We start from the raw sequence: 16,781 nt of genomic DNA, 5'->3' as shown, positions 1-16,781 counted from the left end.
GGGGGGGATCAAATCTACCTAGCGCGAACACTCGAAAAAGCCATGAGTCTATCCACTTGGCGGTCTGACAATTTGCAGTGAAGTTTGGTCGAGGGGAACGGAAACATAACTGGAGGCGGAAAAGTGGTGATGGTGGTAGGGCCCAACACAACAACAACAACAGCCCCTGAGAGGCGATGGTAAGCTGCGGCCAGAGCTCGAGATCTTCTGCGAGATTTTCTCCTCGCGAGATTAAGTCAGAAGAGGGAAAAGAACCGTCCGCTGTCGAGATGGATCCCAGGAGCCTGGTTCGACACGCGCCCTAATCAAACCTACTTACCTACCACAAGCATGGCATGACAGATGACGGACGGCGCTTGTTGATGGCACATGGCCTTGGTCAAGAGTGAGATGCACGAAATTGGTGCCAAAATATGGACTTGGGTCTGTCTGCTTGTTTACCTTGGACACTAGGAGAGAGGTGAGAAGTGAAGTGAAGGGTATCCAGTGTGGCTATGCGCGTCCCGCGAAAAGCATGCCCGAAAAAGTCTTGGCAATCAAAAGTGAGCAATGTCTTGGCAGACCAATGGGAGCATCTTGGACGAAAAATCTCTCATACTGAAAAAAGGAGGGCTGGCTGGGAGGGGAGGGGGCACAGAAAATGAAGCTCAAAGTTGCGTTTTCTTAGGGCAGATAGTCGAGATGAGCGGATTTGGTAGTGCAATGGATGCGGCGACCTTGGCTGCCGCTAGCAGAAGCTTAGCAGCGCTAAACAAACCAAACACACGCACCCGCAGTGGACGGGTCCCACTGAAGCCGGCAGTGGCCCACCGAACCCACTGTGTGAAGCTTCAGTGTCCGGGGATGGCAGGGGTGCTAGTCCCTTTGCAGCTACGAAGTACCTGAGGAACCCAGCCAGAGCTACGGGCGTCTGTGCATGACATTTTCTTGGCTTTTTTTCTTCGTCTGTGTCTGTGTCTGTTGCGATGGAATGTTTGGGCTGCCTCCCCTCTCTCTGTCTGTGTCTCTCTCTTTCTGCCCACCGGCCATGACCGTTCCCTTTTTCGTCTCTTCTTTCTGACCATCCACTCTTTTCTCGACTGGGGTCTTCTTCTCTGCAGATCCCAGCCAGAGACGAAAACAGGGCCCTGCCGTCGACGAACGGGACACGGCAGAAAATCTGCAATGAGGCATTATGTTGCTGGCTGTTTCTGCTGTTACCAACGACACGAATATTACTCGGTCTTCACTTGAAGAGCCGATCAACAAGGGGCTCTACTTCTCGAGACCGCCCCTCTTCTGTCCCCTCATCTAAACGTCTGTACGGCCCTGAAAGCTCCGCATCCATTGCATCTCTCCGACGCCCGCAACTTGGCTCCTTTCTGACCCGCTGGTTGCTGCATGGGAGACGAACATGCGCGGGTTGTCTCGTACGCGCTGCAGTCTGCTGGCACGTGTAAGCGGCCTCCCACCACACAGTCATCAGACCGCCTGGACTCGCCTTCGCGCGGGAAAAAAGACTAGAGCTCGAGACTAACGAAGCAGAGGTGAAAAGACAATAGAGACAACAACGACAAGAAGGACGGCCTTCCCGCCCATTGTCTTGCACAACATCTGTCATCATCGCAAAGGCCGTTCCGAGCCACTCGTTGATACATGCTTCACGTCTCCCTTGCAAACACGTCCCATCCCTCCGACTCGTGCCCACCATCTTTTCTTTTCTTTCCCTTTTTGCCCATGAAGAAGAAGCCTCATCCTCCCTCATCCCCGCTTCCATCCGTTACCTACCCCCCCTGGTCCGAGCTACCCCTGCAGGTTCCCAACTTCAGTCCATGACCAGCAGCCATCGGCACCGCAGCGGGCGCCCGTTTCCTCACACTTCGTACAGCTCTCTTGCATCGTCCGGCCTCTGGGCTACCCGGCATGCCTTATTAGACCACTCCGTGAGAGAGAGCAAATAACATGCCACACGCCATGGATGCGCGCTAAGCCGTTCCCTCCTCCCGAACAGCCTGCCTGTCCTGCCTTACCCCAAGAGCCAGACCCCCCCGTCCCAGCTCTGCGTCTCTCCTGCAGCTTGTGACAATCATGTTTCTGTCAACGAGGGCCTCTGATAAACCTTCCCTGCCAGCCATGCGCGGCGCCCCCGTCATCGTCCAAGATTAGCCCGCGCATGTTGCATGTGCAAGCCGCGCTACTGCGTAGACTCGAGGGCTCACCCGAACAACACGGGCCACCATCGATGGGCGGTGTTGGTGGTCCCAGGGGAGAGGGAGAGAGGTGGGAGTGAACGAGACTACGAAGAGGGCTGGATCCTGGTCTCTAACCCTCAATCTACTGCATAGTACGTGCAGAATGGGAGCTTTTCGGCACCAAGGCAAACTAAGAAAGAAGACCGTCCGCACGCCACGCGCCATGGATGCATCTGGTATCGAGCCTTTCCCGCCGCACTAGCCAGACCGCCTTGGGTGGTGGCCCATCCCCAGTCCCCCGTCATCCATGAGCGAGAAAGTGAGAGTGAGACCCCGAAGATGGGCAAAGATGAACCAAGATCCCTCATGGGGTGTACCCCCACTGCTCCGATACGGCAATCTGCCTTTTGTCTTTTTGTCTTTTGTCCCGAGACAGGCACAAATCATCGTGAGATTAGGGCCAGGGCATCGGCGCGCCGGCGCGAACGCCCCCAACGTCTGCCCGCCTTAAAGAGCCCATCCCATTCCCCTACCATCCCATTTCCCACGTAGACGGTTCTGAAAGACCTCCGACTCCTGTCATCATCTCTCTCTTCTGCTGATCTGCTGCAACCTCCCTCCGGGAACCGGCTCTGCTATTTTGCCACGCTCAACACCTCCCACGCTGTGCTTTGCGCCGGCGCCTTTCCTTCTTCCACTCTCACTCCCATCTTCTCTTCTTCCTCCTTCTCACACGAATTAGACGTTTGCAGCGCCTGGCATGGCCGATCCAAACGCGCCCACCCCGCAGAGAATCAACTTCGACGACAACCTCGAGAAGCCCGACCGCATCACCTCGAGCTCGACCATTGACGAGTGGCAGAAATGGCAGCGTCCTGATGTCGGATCGAGCACCGGCGTCGCCGGCGGCATCTACTTTGGCCGCGACCTCGACCGCGTCGGGTCCAGGGGCCGCGCTCGCAGTCTCTCGCGCGCGCGTACTAGGGACTCGACTGTTGAGGTCGACGAGGGCGGAGACGACTGGAGGCGCGATGATGGAAGGAAGAAGCAGATTTTTACGGGGACGACTCTGATTTGGTTCGTGGTGAATGTGGTCCAGGAACGCGACGTGGCACTAACATGATGACAACAGGCTTGCGTATCAGTCGATCGGTGTTATTTACGGCGACATTGGCACAAGGTAAGCACCATTGCACATACTTCCATCATGACGCCTACTTACACGCCCATCAGTCCCCTCTACGTGTACTCCTCCACCTTCACCGATATCCCCACCAAGAACGACCTCACCCAGGTCCTCTCCCTCATCATCTGGTCCCTCACGCTCATGGTCACCGTCAAATACGTCTTCATCGTCCTCCACGCCGACAACGAGGGCGAGGGCGGCACCTTCTCCTGCTACTCCCTCCTCACCCGCTTCGCAAACATCACCACCGTCGACCCCCGCGAGGAGGCCACCCTCAACTTCGAGCGCTTCAACACCCAGGACGTCCGCCCCGTCACCCGCGGCATCCGCTCCGCCATCGAAAAGTCCAAGTTCACCCGCGGCTTCCTCAAGACCATCGGCGTCCTCGCCGTCTCCATGGTCATCGCCGATGGCATCCTCACCCCCGCCCAGTCCGTCCTCGGCGCCATCCAGGGCCTCTCCGTCGTCAAGCCCGACATCAGCACCTCCACCATCGTCGGCACCACCTGCGGCATCCTCGTCCTGCTCTTCCTCATCCAGCCCCTCGGCACCACAAAGCTCGCCGGCGCCTTCGCCCCCATCGTCATCGTCTGGCTCGGCTTCAACGGCGCCTTCGGCATCTACAACCTCGTCAAGTACGACTACACCGTCCTCAAGGCCTTCTCCCCCTACTACGCCATCCACTTCTTCATGGAGAAGAAGACCGAGGGCTGGCGCATGCTCGGCGGCGTGCTGCTCTGCTTCACCGGCGTCGAGGCCCTCTTCGCAGACCTCGGCGCCTTCAGCATGCGCGCCGTGCAGATGAGCTGGCTGCTCTGGACATACCCCTGCCTCATCCTCGCCTACTCCGGCCAGGCCGCCCACCTCGCCCTCTTCCCCGAAAAGTACACCAACCCCTTCTTCAACACCGTGCCCCCCGGCATGCTCTACCCGTCCCTCATCCTCGCCGTCCTCGCCGCCATCGTCGCCTCCCAGGCCATCATCACCGCCACCTTCCAGCTCTCCTCGCAGATCATGAAGCTCTCGTACTGTCCGCAGATGAAGGTCGTGCACACCTCGTCCACCTTCCACGGCCAGGTCTACGTTCCTCTGCTCAACTGGCTGCTCATGCTCGGCACCATCCTCGTCACGGCCGTCTACAACAACACCACCTCCCTCGGCCACGCCTACGGCGTCTGCGTCATCTTCGTCACCTTCTTCGACACCCTCATGGTCACCCTCGTCGCCATCCTCGTCTGGCGCCTGCCCGTCTGGCTCATCTTCCTGCCCTTCCTCGCCTTCGCCACCCTCGACGGCCTCTACCTCTCCTCCGCCCTCAACAAGGTCCCCGACGGCGCCTGGTTCACCCTCATGATCTCCGCCCTCATGGCCGGCATGTTCCTCCTCTGGCGCTTCGGCAAGGAGAACCAGTGGCGCGCAGAGAAGGAGGACCGCTTCCAGCCCTCGTCTCTGCTCGCCAAGGCCGCGGATGGAGGTTTGAAGTTGACACCCCGCTGGGGCGGCGACCTGCTCTCCCCCGTCAGCGGGTTCGGCATCTTCTTCGACAAGACGGGCATCCAGACGCCGAGCGTCTTCACGCACTTCGCCTCCAAGCTCGGCGCCCTCCCTGACGTTGCAGTCTTCTTCCACCTGCACCCCGTCGAGGTGCCCTCCGTCCCTGACGCGGAACGCTACCACATCTCGCGCTTCGCCAACATCCCAGGCTGCTACCGCCTCGTGGTGCGCCACGGCTTCATGGACGAGGTCGTCTCCCCGGACCTGGGCGCGCTCATCTACGAGCAGATCCGGCGCTTCGTCGTCCGCCAGGCGGCCGCGAAGGCGGCCACCGCCAGCGAGCAGGAGACCAATACGTCGGGCACGGCGACGGAGTGGGAGGAGACGGAGGGCCCGACGGAGCTGAAGGACGAGCGGGTCGCGGCGGAGCTGGCGAAGCTGGACCGCGCGTATGCGCACAAGGTGCTGTACATTGTGGGCAAGGGGCAGATGCACATCCGCACGGGGACGAATATTTTCAGGAGGATTGTGTTGGGCACGTTTTTGTGGATGAGGGATAATACGAGGGCCAAGATTGCGAATTTGAGGCTGGCGATGGAGAGGGTTGTCGAGGTTGGGTTTGTGAAGGAGATTTAATTAGAGTGTCTTGCGTTTGATGGGTTTGGGGCTTGAGAGGGATGAGATAGAGTCTCGATAATTTCAAGTTCGTTTCCCACATTTCTTTCACGACCATCTCATGATTTGGATGTTCGTCGAATCATCATTATCTCGCACCATCAACTGCAGTACTTCCCTCCACAAGTGACATGAACCCCTGGTTGCTGGCGGCCCCTTAAGTTTCCGCAAAGCAGTGATCTTCTGTTTGCAATCCCCTACATCCACCCACTGAGACCGAAAGCCTTCGGTTTGAATTCTATTCACTCATAAAGACAGCCCTCTACCGGCTTCTCAGCCTCTTTGCTCGTAAATGAGCAGTGGCCCGGCTCGACGTCTTTTCCAGAAACAACACCCCAAGTCAGAGGCAATGTCGCCAAAGAATCCCTTTCTGATGGGTCTGCGTGGCACGCCGCGGCGATTGCCGCACTGCAGCTACCCACCACAGGAATTCCGCCGTAACGCAGACGAAAATAGCCCGAAGTGACGAGAAATGCAATCAGGACAGCCCCTGCAACCATGACGAGAATAATCCCAATAGGCGACCACCCGGAAGAAGTGTTTTCATCCGAGAACTTATCGTAATCGTTATAAGATTCTACCCTGATGAGAAATATACTCTGCGAAATGAGCCAGTGGAGACCACCGGAGAATGCGGCAAGTGCCAACGAGTAACGGTACGGGAGTTGGAGGAAGTACGTCTGTCGCTGATGGCCTTGAGGCCAGGTAGACACTCTGAGACCTTTCTTTTTTCCGCCGAAGAACCTGTCCCATTCGGCAGCTAGGGATATGCAGGTGAAAAGGGCGTTGTAGTTGAAATAGATGAGCGACATCAGGACTTGTGGGATGTTGGCCAAAATTACACTCAGAATGAGGACATTCCGCTCGGGGTTGAAAACCTTCATGATAGTGTCGCTGTGGACGACGCCAGGCCCGTACTTTTCCAGTGACACTGGCGCCGGCGAAATTTGCTCACGAAGATCCGCAAGTCCGAACAATAGTAGTCCGCCACAAACGCACAGGGCTAGCACGCATCTGACAGCGGTGTTAGTAAATCCCCTCAGGTGGGAGGAGAGAGTATACTCACAGGGAAACGCAAACAACCCATCGACTGATACTGCCACCGCTGAATTTTCGGTGACGTGTAGGGTCAAAGTGCTTTGGGCTCGGCTCCCAATTCTCTTTGGAAAAACATTTCTTCGACTTGAGACACATTTTCCGCGTATGCCAGTCTGGAATCTGAATATACGATGCAACGGCATCTCCAACTGTCAAGATTGGCTGCTCAGTGTTGCCAACACCATCGTATGCAACGAAGAGCATGAGGATAGCCTTGGCCAAGTTGAGTATGGTCACGACCCAGCAGATTGCCCGACTGAAGAACAGCTTCGAATGCTCGAATGTCTCCTTATTGTAGCAGCCTCGAACGTCGAGGCCCAACGGCTTCCACGGAATGGAACCTTCCTTCATGTTGACGACCTTCTCGTCACAAGGGGTATCGTCTGAATAATACCAATCCGTTACGTTTTCTTTGCATAACCAATTGAACGATCCGGATACACCTCCCACGTACGCCCCGGCTGCTCCGTATTGAACGAATGTGACGTTGATGCCCGTGGAATTGGTTACGAGGACGAGGCTTCCCCGCTTAGATTGGAACGCGGTGCCGTAGTCTTCGAGGCAGGCGGTAGGGTCGCGGTATTCGAACGTCGCATTTGGAAAAGAGTAGAGATACCTGGTCCTAGGGAGGAGACCCGTGTCGAGTGTATCTGGCAATGACGTTGAATCCCTCCCTGGCACCGATTGCTCACTTACAACAAACACAGAGTACTCATTCGTCGAAATCGATGCGAAGATAACGGAGTTGAAACTGCAGCCAGGTCAGCACAGCCCATTCCCTTCTAGGACGAAGAGCTTCGTACAGTAGATGTAATGGGAATGACGATATGGACAACAGGACCCAGAGCACTTTTCTTCGTAAAGTGATGCTCCTGAAGTTTCGAATCGTCGGTATGCCAACATCAAGCCATCTCTTCTCCGAGTGAGCCTTGTCAAGCTCGCTTCGCGTTGGCGCCATCAAGCATTGCATGCAATAGTTACTTCCCGCAAGCAGAATGGTGCTGATGATATTGATGACGATGTGCATGGCTGTATTCCAGGCCTTCACGATCGTCTGTTCGCCCTCCCAGATAAGGCCAACACCGTCGGGGGCGTCCTGCGTCATCGTCCAGATGGTGAAGGAGAAGTTCACTATGAACGTGAAAAGTGCAGCGGCGGCAAAAGACAGAGCGCCTCGTCTCCATAGATCGCGAGGCACCAGGCCCTCGGAGAAGGGAGATTCAATGGAAAGTTTCATGCTGAAAGTGCAGGCTGAGCGAGAGGCAATCCGTTGAACGACAGAAATTACCACCCAGAGGTTGAACCACAAGGTTTCAACCGCAGGCTGTCGGAGAGATCCCATCTCTATTTGACATCCACCAGCCTTTCTGTCAATACCTGGGCCTTGGAAAAGCATCTTCTGTGCCGCAGGGATGTCTCAAGCAGCACGTCTAAGGCAGGCTCTGCCATAGGCGTCAGAAGAAAGCTCTAATGTAACCTCAAGCCACCAATCCCAAGAGATTTACAATGGCGTTACGAGCCTGATTGTTTAATAATGAGACTATAGAAGCAGGCTACAGACTGGTAAGCTGGTTCGCGATCCCGGTTCTTATGCCGTTCTTATCGTTGCCCCCTTCCTTCGGAGCGCCACCTAATCTCAGCCGTACTGGGATGTCGCACAAATCTGACAGTACTTGCCACTCTATTTCATTGCATTCATCCTCCATACTACACAATCGGCGGCTATTCCAACACTGGTCTGTGACTGGACGCCAACAGGAACAGAAAAGGATGATTGCAACACAACCATGGCGACAAAGATAGCATCACACCGTATGCAGCGGTGACTGATATCACGGAAGGCTGCATCTCGCAAATCAAAACGAAGATTTGCTGTCGCTCGGCTGATGGGCCTTGCTTATTACGGCAAGTCAGCATCTCAGTTTTGTTGCAGGTTGACCACTTAATCGCCAGACGCCCATGTAAGCGCAAGCAGGCTACCTTGGCACGGTTAACGTACCCACGGCCTGGAAGTCGTTATGGGTCAACGAGGGACATCTTGCAGCAAAGACGGAGGCCAGCTGTGTTGAGGAGGTGAGTATGACCCAATTTTGGCATTCAGTTCGGCGAGGGAGTGTTAACACAGGGGCGCCGGGCAACGGTTCATACTTTACCAATGCAGAATGGCAGCGTCTACTCCAGCAAAGAATTCCAAGACAGACACGTCCATAATTGTGACAAGAGCCGGAGTAAACAGACAAAGTCCACAAGAGAGGCGGAGAGAATAGACTCAGTGATTCAGTATCCAATTTTGAGCATTATTGATGCAGCAGCTGGGGACAGAGCTTGTGGCGTGAAGACTTTCGCAACATGGGGCGAGAGATCTCATAGTAAGGTATTTCAGGAAGGACACACCAGTGGGAAATGAAAACAAAAGTACCCGCCAAAAGCCTGCTGTGTTCCCCCAGTAAGAGGCTACTAGTAACTTCTTAATGTCTTTCTTTTCACTGTAGTGCGAAGTGACGTTATGTAACAGGGGGGGATTACCTCCTTTCGCCGAGCCTTATTCTAACTACTTTAGATTCTCGAAGTTCACATTTGCTGAGTTGTAATCGGGGGTCTAGGCTTCATAGGTAGTGACTGAAAGGATGCGGATGAGGCTAAATGACAGTGGATTAGTTAGTGAACGAGCTGAGGCTAATCATGAGACTACCAACGTTTTCAAGAAGAACGTCCATAGCCTTTCATCTTACCATCATCTCAAGATGTTTTGATTTCGCTCTGCATAAACGTTTCCGAGGTTTACCATCGCCTGCTTCAATAACTTTCAGACCAACTTTACAACAGTGCTGCCTCTGCCTCGAGAAGGTAAAAGCTCGCCGTCCATGGCCCCTTGCAGATAGCAATCTCCAATCATGTTGTGCACTCTCGATTCCCCACTCCCATCTGACGCCCGGAAAACAAATGGAACTCGGAATCCGTAGACGCCCCAAATTTCATCTCCAGTCGTTGCTTGCGGTAGACAGAGACCAATTCGCCCACGTTCCGTAATGTAAAGTGCTCGTTGATTCAGAGAAGAGCTCACTGCAGAACGATAACTTCCGTCTGAGAAGCATTTCAGATCACCAGTGTTAATCACTGCGTTTAGCTCCTGCTTCCCCGGGCGTTCCTCCGCCCGAAGGCGTCGCGAATGTTCAGACCTTGCTATAACATTGAAGGCATACTCGAAAATCGTCGCCAAGATGTTGACTTTCCACATTCGCTGAGCGACAAACTTACGCCTCCAAGCTGCAAACTGGTCATCTGGCATCCTTTCTGCGACAATATCCGCGCATAACAAGGTGGCCAATTGCTCATGAAACGTAACATCGGTGGTTTTATCAGCAAAGCCACTTTCTCTGAGTAGGCAAATCCACTGAAATAGGGCTTTCTTCAATGACTCAGGGCTCGTAGGATCGTCAACCGTCTCCCCAACAACTCGAACCTTGTCCATAGGAAAGCCTTTGAGGTGCAATTGCCTCCCCTGAACCTTGACATGCCCTCTCGACCACCCCGAAGGCTGATACAGCTTCGAGAATCCGATCCTCCCTTGATGTGCGTGAAGGGCCTCGTGACTCCAGCTCTTGGAAAAGTCTGGCACCCATGAGGGTCTATAATTGGCTGTTGTGGAATCTGACCCAAAGTTCATCCATTGGAGAACACGATAGTCTATTCCCCAGCCGAGAAAGTTGTTGAGATGCCCCCTAGAATACTTCGCTTCCCTCAGCATGCACTCGAAAACCGAGGTGAAAAGAACACCTTCCGGAATGGCGTAGTCGAGAGGGCAGTCCTTGTAGAAAGAGGGCGTCATGCTCCAGAGAGAGTAGATCCTATCCCGTGCGTCGTGGCACTGCCGGCTGGAAAAGCTCGTCACAATGTTGTAAAAGCAATCTCTCCCGTCCGTCGAACGCCGCCCGATAAGAACTTCGCGGCGGTGCTGTACCTTGGCAAAAGCCTGGTAAAACTTGTTGAGCTGTGTCATCTTTTCTCCAGGGAAGAGATCGATGGCTTCTGTACAACACGACCTCAGGCGATCTCGATGCTGCCAAAGACGCTCATGACTTGCGTCTATAACCTTGATATCACAGCTGTCTGCTGCATAGTGAAGGAAAATGACCCGCGGGGGTAGAAATGCTTCCTGCGCAGTCCAAGCCCTGGTCCACCACGAGCTATTTGCAAGGAGCATAAATCCCTCCCAGAGAGCACCAAATTCGGCTGTCTCTGTAAATTTGAGTCTTCCAGTGCGCTCGGAGCCATGGTAACCTGGCACGTCGTGAAAATGGTCTCCGGCTATGAGGGAGCACAGACCGCCAAGACTGCTAACGCTCTTGTTTCTGGGTGTTGTGCCGACATTGTGTGTGGGATCAGGGAGCCAGACGTTGACTTGCGAGCAAGACTTGTATATGTCAGCCATAAGCGCGACTTGTTCGGACTTCTCCTCGTCGTCATCCTGATTGATACAGATGCCGTCTGCCCACAACCGAAGCGGTCGGTCATTTCTCCGAAGGTACCGGAGAAAGGAGCCCAGGCTCGCGGTGATCTGAAGTGAGGTGCGGTCGACAAGTATGGTCGTTCGTGGCAAAGTACTACTGCCCCATACATATGAGAGAGTCTCGAATCTTCCCTTCTCATGCTTGAGGTTTGCGACAACGAGGCTTCCATGAAGTTGTCCACCACCACCATCTGTAGTTTGGGGATGGAGAACCAAAATTCGGAACTGTCCGGCGCCAGGGGTGAGTGGCCATCGGCTGTACATATTTAGCTTAGTTATCTTCCTGATTCTCATGCCATAGGCCTAATAATCATAGTCGCAATGTTGGAGGTGAAGTAGCGTCAGCCAATGAAAGTAGCTGCCGTATTTTGAGCTACCATCTGATGATGGTGTCTTGGAAGTGCAGCGCCATTTCGTGACTTCTAATATAGAGAAAAGAGGATGAAATTAGAAAAGGCGGTGACGGGTCGATTGAAGATATGACGTACTGTCGGACGCCTTACGACTTGGCTTGTAGCTATTGTACAACCAGACGACGCCCACTCTTAGGTGAGACAGTTGGCCGCCGTCAACAGTACCCACAGCTGCGTCTGAATTTCGAAACCGAGACAAAGGTTTTCGACATTTACGCAAGCCTACCACAGCGAGCTGCTCGTCTTGTAATACCCATAGTGTCACTAAGTACGTTTTAGGGGTTCAGAGCAGAAAGAAGCAGCTCGTCGGCGTGTTGCTTTCATCTAATGAGGGAGGACACCTAGGCGAGAAGCTGGAAAGCTTACACGTAAGCCGCATCGGCGAACTTCAATGCAGGGTTCGGTGAACACCGGCAACAGACAGAATTACTATGCATAAATTTGTATCTCTCTTTCGGGGATTCTTGGTAGTCGTGCTAGGTTGTAATCGGGGTATTGAACATGGTTACTATGAATATGAGCCTTCTTGTCAGTCCTGGGGCAGTTTCGCATCATGGATGCTTGCATTGATCCACGTCTATTGCTTTCTCCAAAGGGTGTGACCTGTGGAATGTTACGCCAAATCGGGAGCCTAAAATCATAATACTATATTGACAAGGCTATGAACAAGTTTAAGAAGAACAGAATTAGAAAGACCTCAAAATGGCATGTTTGAGATCAGATGACACGGCGATGTAAGTATTTTCATTCTCTGGAATCTCAAATTGAGAGCTACTTAATAATTCTTATTTCATACAAAAGGTGAACGGGAAGGCTATGGAGTAGGATGTTGAAGCTAAGCTTCTGTAGGTGGAAGTGAAGCAAGCCATTGCATTCAAGCTAGCTGGTTGCCCTTAGTAAAGGGAGTCGTAAGTGTAGCAAAGAAAGTCATTGCCAATATCCATGAGGTCCCTGATAGGAAGGGTCACATTGATAGTTGAATTGGTGCGGACCTCGAAATCGAGAGTGACGTTGCCACCGAGACGGTTGTCATGGTCAAAAGGAGTAATTGGGCCGGATATATCGTGAAGACGCTCCGTCAGATTCCTCGATTGCCAGGACCACCAAGACCGATCAATGTTGCAGTGATGCAACCAGAAAAGAGGATCACCAGCTGTTGATTGTAAGCGGACGAATTTGATTGGTGCTCGAAGGGGTTCGACTCACGACTGGCCCAGATATCGCTTAGGACACCATACATACCACCAACACCCTGATGACCGGCGCCGTGAATAGTGTCTTCAGTGAGCTTGCTGAAGAATCCATAATCAGACTGCGCCATTCCCTCCGCCACCGAAGCCGAATTTCCCAGGCTCATGAATTGGTTAGGGGTGAAGTCCCTTCGGACGCACCATTCGTTGTACGCAACACTATTCTGGGGGCCCATGTGAAGGGTAAGGTTGGCAAAAGGGCCGTTTGGGATGCACCCGCCTCCAGTCCGGTCAGACATGTTAAAGACAAGGGTGCCACCGGTCAAGGGAATGCCAGGTTCGGGGTTTTCAGGTGTACCAGGCACCCATTCGCCGTTCCCACCGAAACCTGTGTCAGGGTCGAAAACCGGGGACTTGAGCATGTCATCATAGCTTGCGGCGTCCAATGACCAGTCCCAATATGGCTGAGCTCCTTCATATCCGCAAAGCCGTAGCTCCCGCTCGTAGGCCCACACAAGCAAGCGATGCCAGGGATAAAAGTGACCCTAGACAAAAACACTTTTTGTCAGTACAGGAGCATATTTAGATTTATAGATTTCTCTTACCACAAAGTGGTTCGCAGAAGCCTGGAGGATATGGTCTCCGACAAAGTCTTCGTAACGGTTGGTAACCCCAGGCAGGATTTCCTTCGAATTGACGGCTGGCTTATTGTACAAGCACTTGACAGCGTCAATATAAGACTTCTTGTCTTCCGTCGAAAGCGTGCGCCTGCGTATGAGTCAATTACTGCTGAACTTGTACGGAAAATGAGAACAGGAAGGGATAATGGTGGGAGAGAAGAAAAGCACTCACCATTCTTTCCGAACCAGAGGCTGGGTACATGTACTGTTGGCTTGTTTCTTAACCAGCTGTTCGCCAGTGGGCATAGCAGCGAGAGGGTTGATGAGAGCCAAAGCGGCCAGAAACCAAGAGTAGGTGACCATGGTTTTTGCCTTCTGCCAAAGCGGCTCCTGAATAGTTGCGAGTCAAACGATAAGCTAAAATCTCAGTGAGGATCGCGAAAATGAAAGGTGTTTTATTTAGCATTACTTTTTATATCACCACACTACGGATGCAAGCCTGTCCAACACATTCAAATCATCATAATCAACTACTCACTAACCAAGAGTCGTGCGTTGAGCGCTCGGTCGGGTTGTTGAAATGTCCGTTCGGTCGCAAGACGTTGCTAGTTGCCGAAGCGGCCCGCTGCCAAGCCCAGATAGTCTGCCCAACGAGGCGGGAAAAGCCTCAATAATTCAACAGCCGAGCTTGGCAAGAAGAATCTCAAGTGTACAAACAAGATCTGGTCTTGTTGACTATCGTACTAATGCTCAACTGCAGGCGCAAAATGCCACACTCAATTCAATTAGGAAGTCACAGACTCTGCATGACCAGAAATCAGTACCACAGACTCATCTAGGCTCAACATCGCGCGCGGCATGAGGAAATGGGAAGGTGTCTGGCATTGGAATCGCGCGCGGCTCGGGAAGGAAGAAACATTTGTCTTCCCGATGCCCATCTTTACCGGAATGTTTTAGGAGTTGAGGAATAGAATGCTTGGCAACACTTGCAATAGTTCCGCGGTCAATTAGATTGGCACCAAGTCAAAACTATTAAAGTAACTTCCCATCCGTTACAGTCGGATCATTATAAGTCTTTGAAATTGTCAACCAGTTCAAGTTCTTAAACCTCCCTACCCAACACGCACGTCAAGATGCTCTCCACGTTCCTCCTGACTGCAATCGCCGGACTATCCGTAGCCAGTCCAACCATCGTTCACCGCCAGTCGGGTGCTGTCTATCCCGACGTTGCCGACACGCGCTATGCAACAACTGAAGCCGTCAACATCGTCCAAGAGTACTTTACGGCAAAGAGTCTCCACGACGTTCAGCGCTGGATCGGCTACTTCGACACCACCGAAGGAGTCTATGTCGACGCAACTTTGGGCACCTTCTTTTCTCAGCCAGATCTTCTAGCAACCTTCGAACCCGTTGTTGCCGGTTGGACCGCGGATGCGAAGTCCTACCCACTGCGAATCGTTGGCGATGCCAACAGCGCCGTGGTCACTTTTGTCGACACTCCGGCCGTCTTTGGCGCGGAAATGCGCTTGATCGCTGCGTTTGACTTCCGCGACGGCAAGGTCTTGCGCCAGGTCGACTACTGGGACTCACGCCTCAACCCTGTTTCGGCGTATCGCGTGCCTGATGACCAGTTCCCCACCGATTTCGCCGAATCGCGTGTAGCATCTCAAACCAATGAGAGTATCCGACGCGCTGCAGATGAGCTCCACGCAGCTCTCACCGGGGGCAATGTCTCCGCCGTGGCTGACCTTCTGACTTTCGATGCTGTCCTACAGGACTTTACCACTCGCACACGCATTGAAGGCAAGGCGGCCATTGAAAGATACCTGAACAGAGCTCTGCCCACTTTGCCCTACGGTTCCGGTGCTGCCGTCCGCCACGTTGTTGGAAGTGCCGTGGGTGGAGCCTATGAGTGGAAAGGTCGTTCTGGAAGCGGGGCCGACAACGGAATCACAGCTCTTCTGCTGAACTCTGAGGGCTTCATCACCGAGGCCACCACTATTTGGGATGCTTCTCAGTTTGACAACTCCACTCTTCAGGCTCTTGCTGGATTTTCAATTGAATAGTCTTTTGATTGGTGGAAGAAATTCATGTTCATTTCTAACAGATAACAAGAAGTTGACGGGGGGTCTACACCACATTGTCAGCTCACGGTCCAGAATCTCAAGAGTAACCATGTAGGGACGAGGTATTAACGGGCATGTGTAGAATCTGAGGCTTTTGCGAACTCGATGTTCCACCTACTTGAGTAGCATTCAAATAAAAGGCCAGAAGGCAACTCAAATATCGAATAACCAAGGAGGCAGCCTATTTTTCCTGTGGTAGAGCGACTACCTTACTGCCGCCGCCGCCGCCGCCGCCGCCGCCGCCGTCGTCGTCTTTATTATTGTTTCTATCGTTGTTATTATCGTCCTTATCCTCGTTATCGTTATTGTTATCGTCGTCATCGTTTTTATCGTCGCTATTACTACTATCGTCTCCGATGGAAGGAATTAAGTACATACATAATATAGCCGCGCAGACATAGGAAAAATAGGCTGTCTCAAGGAGCGGTACCGAGAGCTCAGTTGGATCGGGCTCGGGCCTAGAACTCTCTATAGGGAGGACTCAGTGAGTACTTACTAAAGGTCGGAAAAGGAGATCTTAGAAGAAGCAAGCAAAAGTAGCGCAGCAATACTGTACTTACCTTTCAGGTGCTTCTTCCATCAGTTCAACCTAACTTTGGTCCATAGCCCCTAATACCTTTACACTATAACGAGATAAATTTAGAAGGGAAGACAGGGGGACCCAGCAGGGAGAAGTCCGGCAAATAGCGTTCACTATTTTCCTTCAGCTGTATTGATTCTATAACCCTATAATTCAATACCCTCCTCTATTGAAGCTTGCTTGTTGCATCTGCTGATTTCGCCGCTGTTGTTCCAGCCACTTTTCCATGACTTCCTGGAGCTTGTCGGGTGGGAGTTGTTGGATAGCGTATCTCTGCTCCGCGTTCATTTGGGACATCATGTCGTTGTAGACTTGGTCACCATTGTTTGCTATGAATCTCCGCCGCTGGTTTTCTTTAAGAGTTGGAAGCATCCGTGTTGTGTCGTCCATTTGAAGAGAATCTATCTGTTGATATTGCTGCGGTTCGTCCTGCTGCGTCAGGCCAGATCCATATGCTGGCAATTTCTGGAAATTTGTCATCGAGTCTGAGCTATTGAATACCTGGGGAAACTGGACCTGTTGAATCTCTGCATCTGAAAAATCTGGGTGAAGACGACCAGGTCTTGGAAGCTTTGTTTCCTCTTGCATCTGTTGCCGCGGATCTTCGATTGGCGGCTCCATTGGTGTCTCCAATTTTCCATGCGCTGGTTGCCGTTCGCTGCCTGTTTGACGCCTGCGAACAATTTTGGGCGGCTCTGGATGCCTGTGGACTTTATTG

General features: G+C 52.9%; 3 protein-coding genes across 3 annotated transcripts; 2 read left to right on the top strand and 1 right to left on the bottom strand.

The window, feature by feature from the left end:
- Positions 1-2,931: 2,931 nt before the first annotated feature.
- COL26b_013829 (uncharacterized protein) lies at positions 2,932-5,487 on the top strand (the record flags this gene model as incomplete). Its single annotated transcript, XM_053186418.1, has 3 exons — positions 2,932-3,248; positions 3,304-3,351; positions 3,405-5,487. The coding sequence occupies 3 exons, from the start codon at positions 2,932-2,934 to the stop codon at positions 5,485-5,487; spliced, it is 2,448 nt and encodes an 815-aa protein (XP_053029632.1).
- Positions 5,488-12,440: 6,953 nt separating this feature from the next.
- Positions 12,441-13,720, bottom strand: COL26b_013828 (uncharacterized protein; the record flags this gene model as incomplete). The annotated part of the gene is made up of 4 exons (XM_053186417.1): positions 12,441-12,700; positions 12,754-13,282; positions 13,343-13,505; positions 13,590-13,720. The coding sequence occupies 4 exons, from the start codon at positions 13,718-13,720 to the stop codon at positions 12,441-12,443; spliced, it is 1,083 nt and encodes a 360-aa protein (XP_053029631.1).
- A 770-nt stretch (positions 13,721-14,490) lies between these two features.
- COL26b_013827 (uncharacterized protein) lies at positions 14,491-15,423 on the top strand (the record flags this gene model as incomplete). Its single annotated transcript, XM_053186416.1, has 1 exon — positions 14,491-15,423. The coding sequence occupies one exon, from the start codon at positions 14,491-14,493 to the stop codon at positions 15,421-15,423; it is 933 nt and encodes a 310-aa protein (XP_053029630.1).
- Positions 15,424-16,781: the final 1,358 nt, after the last annotated feature.

This window comes from Colletotrichum chrysophilum (genome assembly GCF_026319265.1).
Source record: "Colletotrichum chrysophilum strain AFK26 chromosome Unknown scaffold_260, whole genome shotgun sequence".
NCBI classification, from domain to species: Eukaryota; Fungi; Ascomycota; class Sordariomycetes; order Glomerellales; family Glomerellaceae; genus Colletotrichum; species Colletotrichum chrysophilum.
Note: the sequence above shows the minus strand (reverse complement) of the source record. Positions and strands in the feature narration are given on the sequence as shown.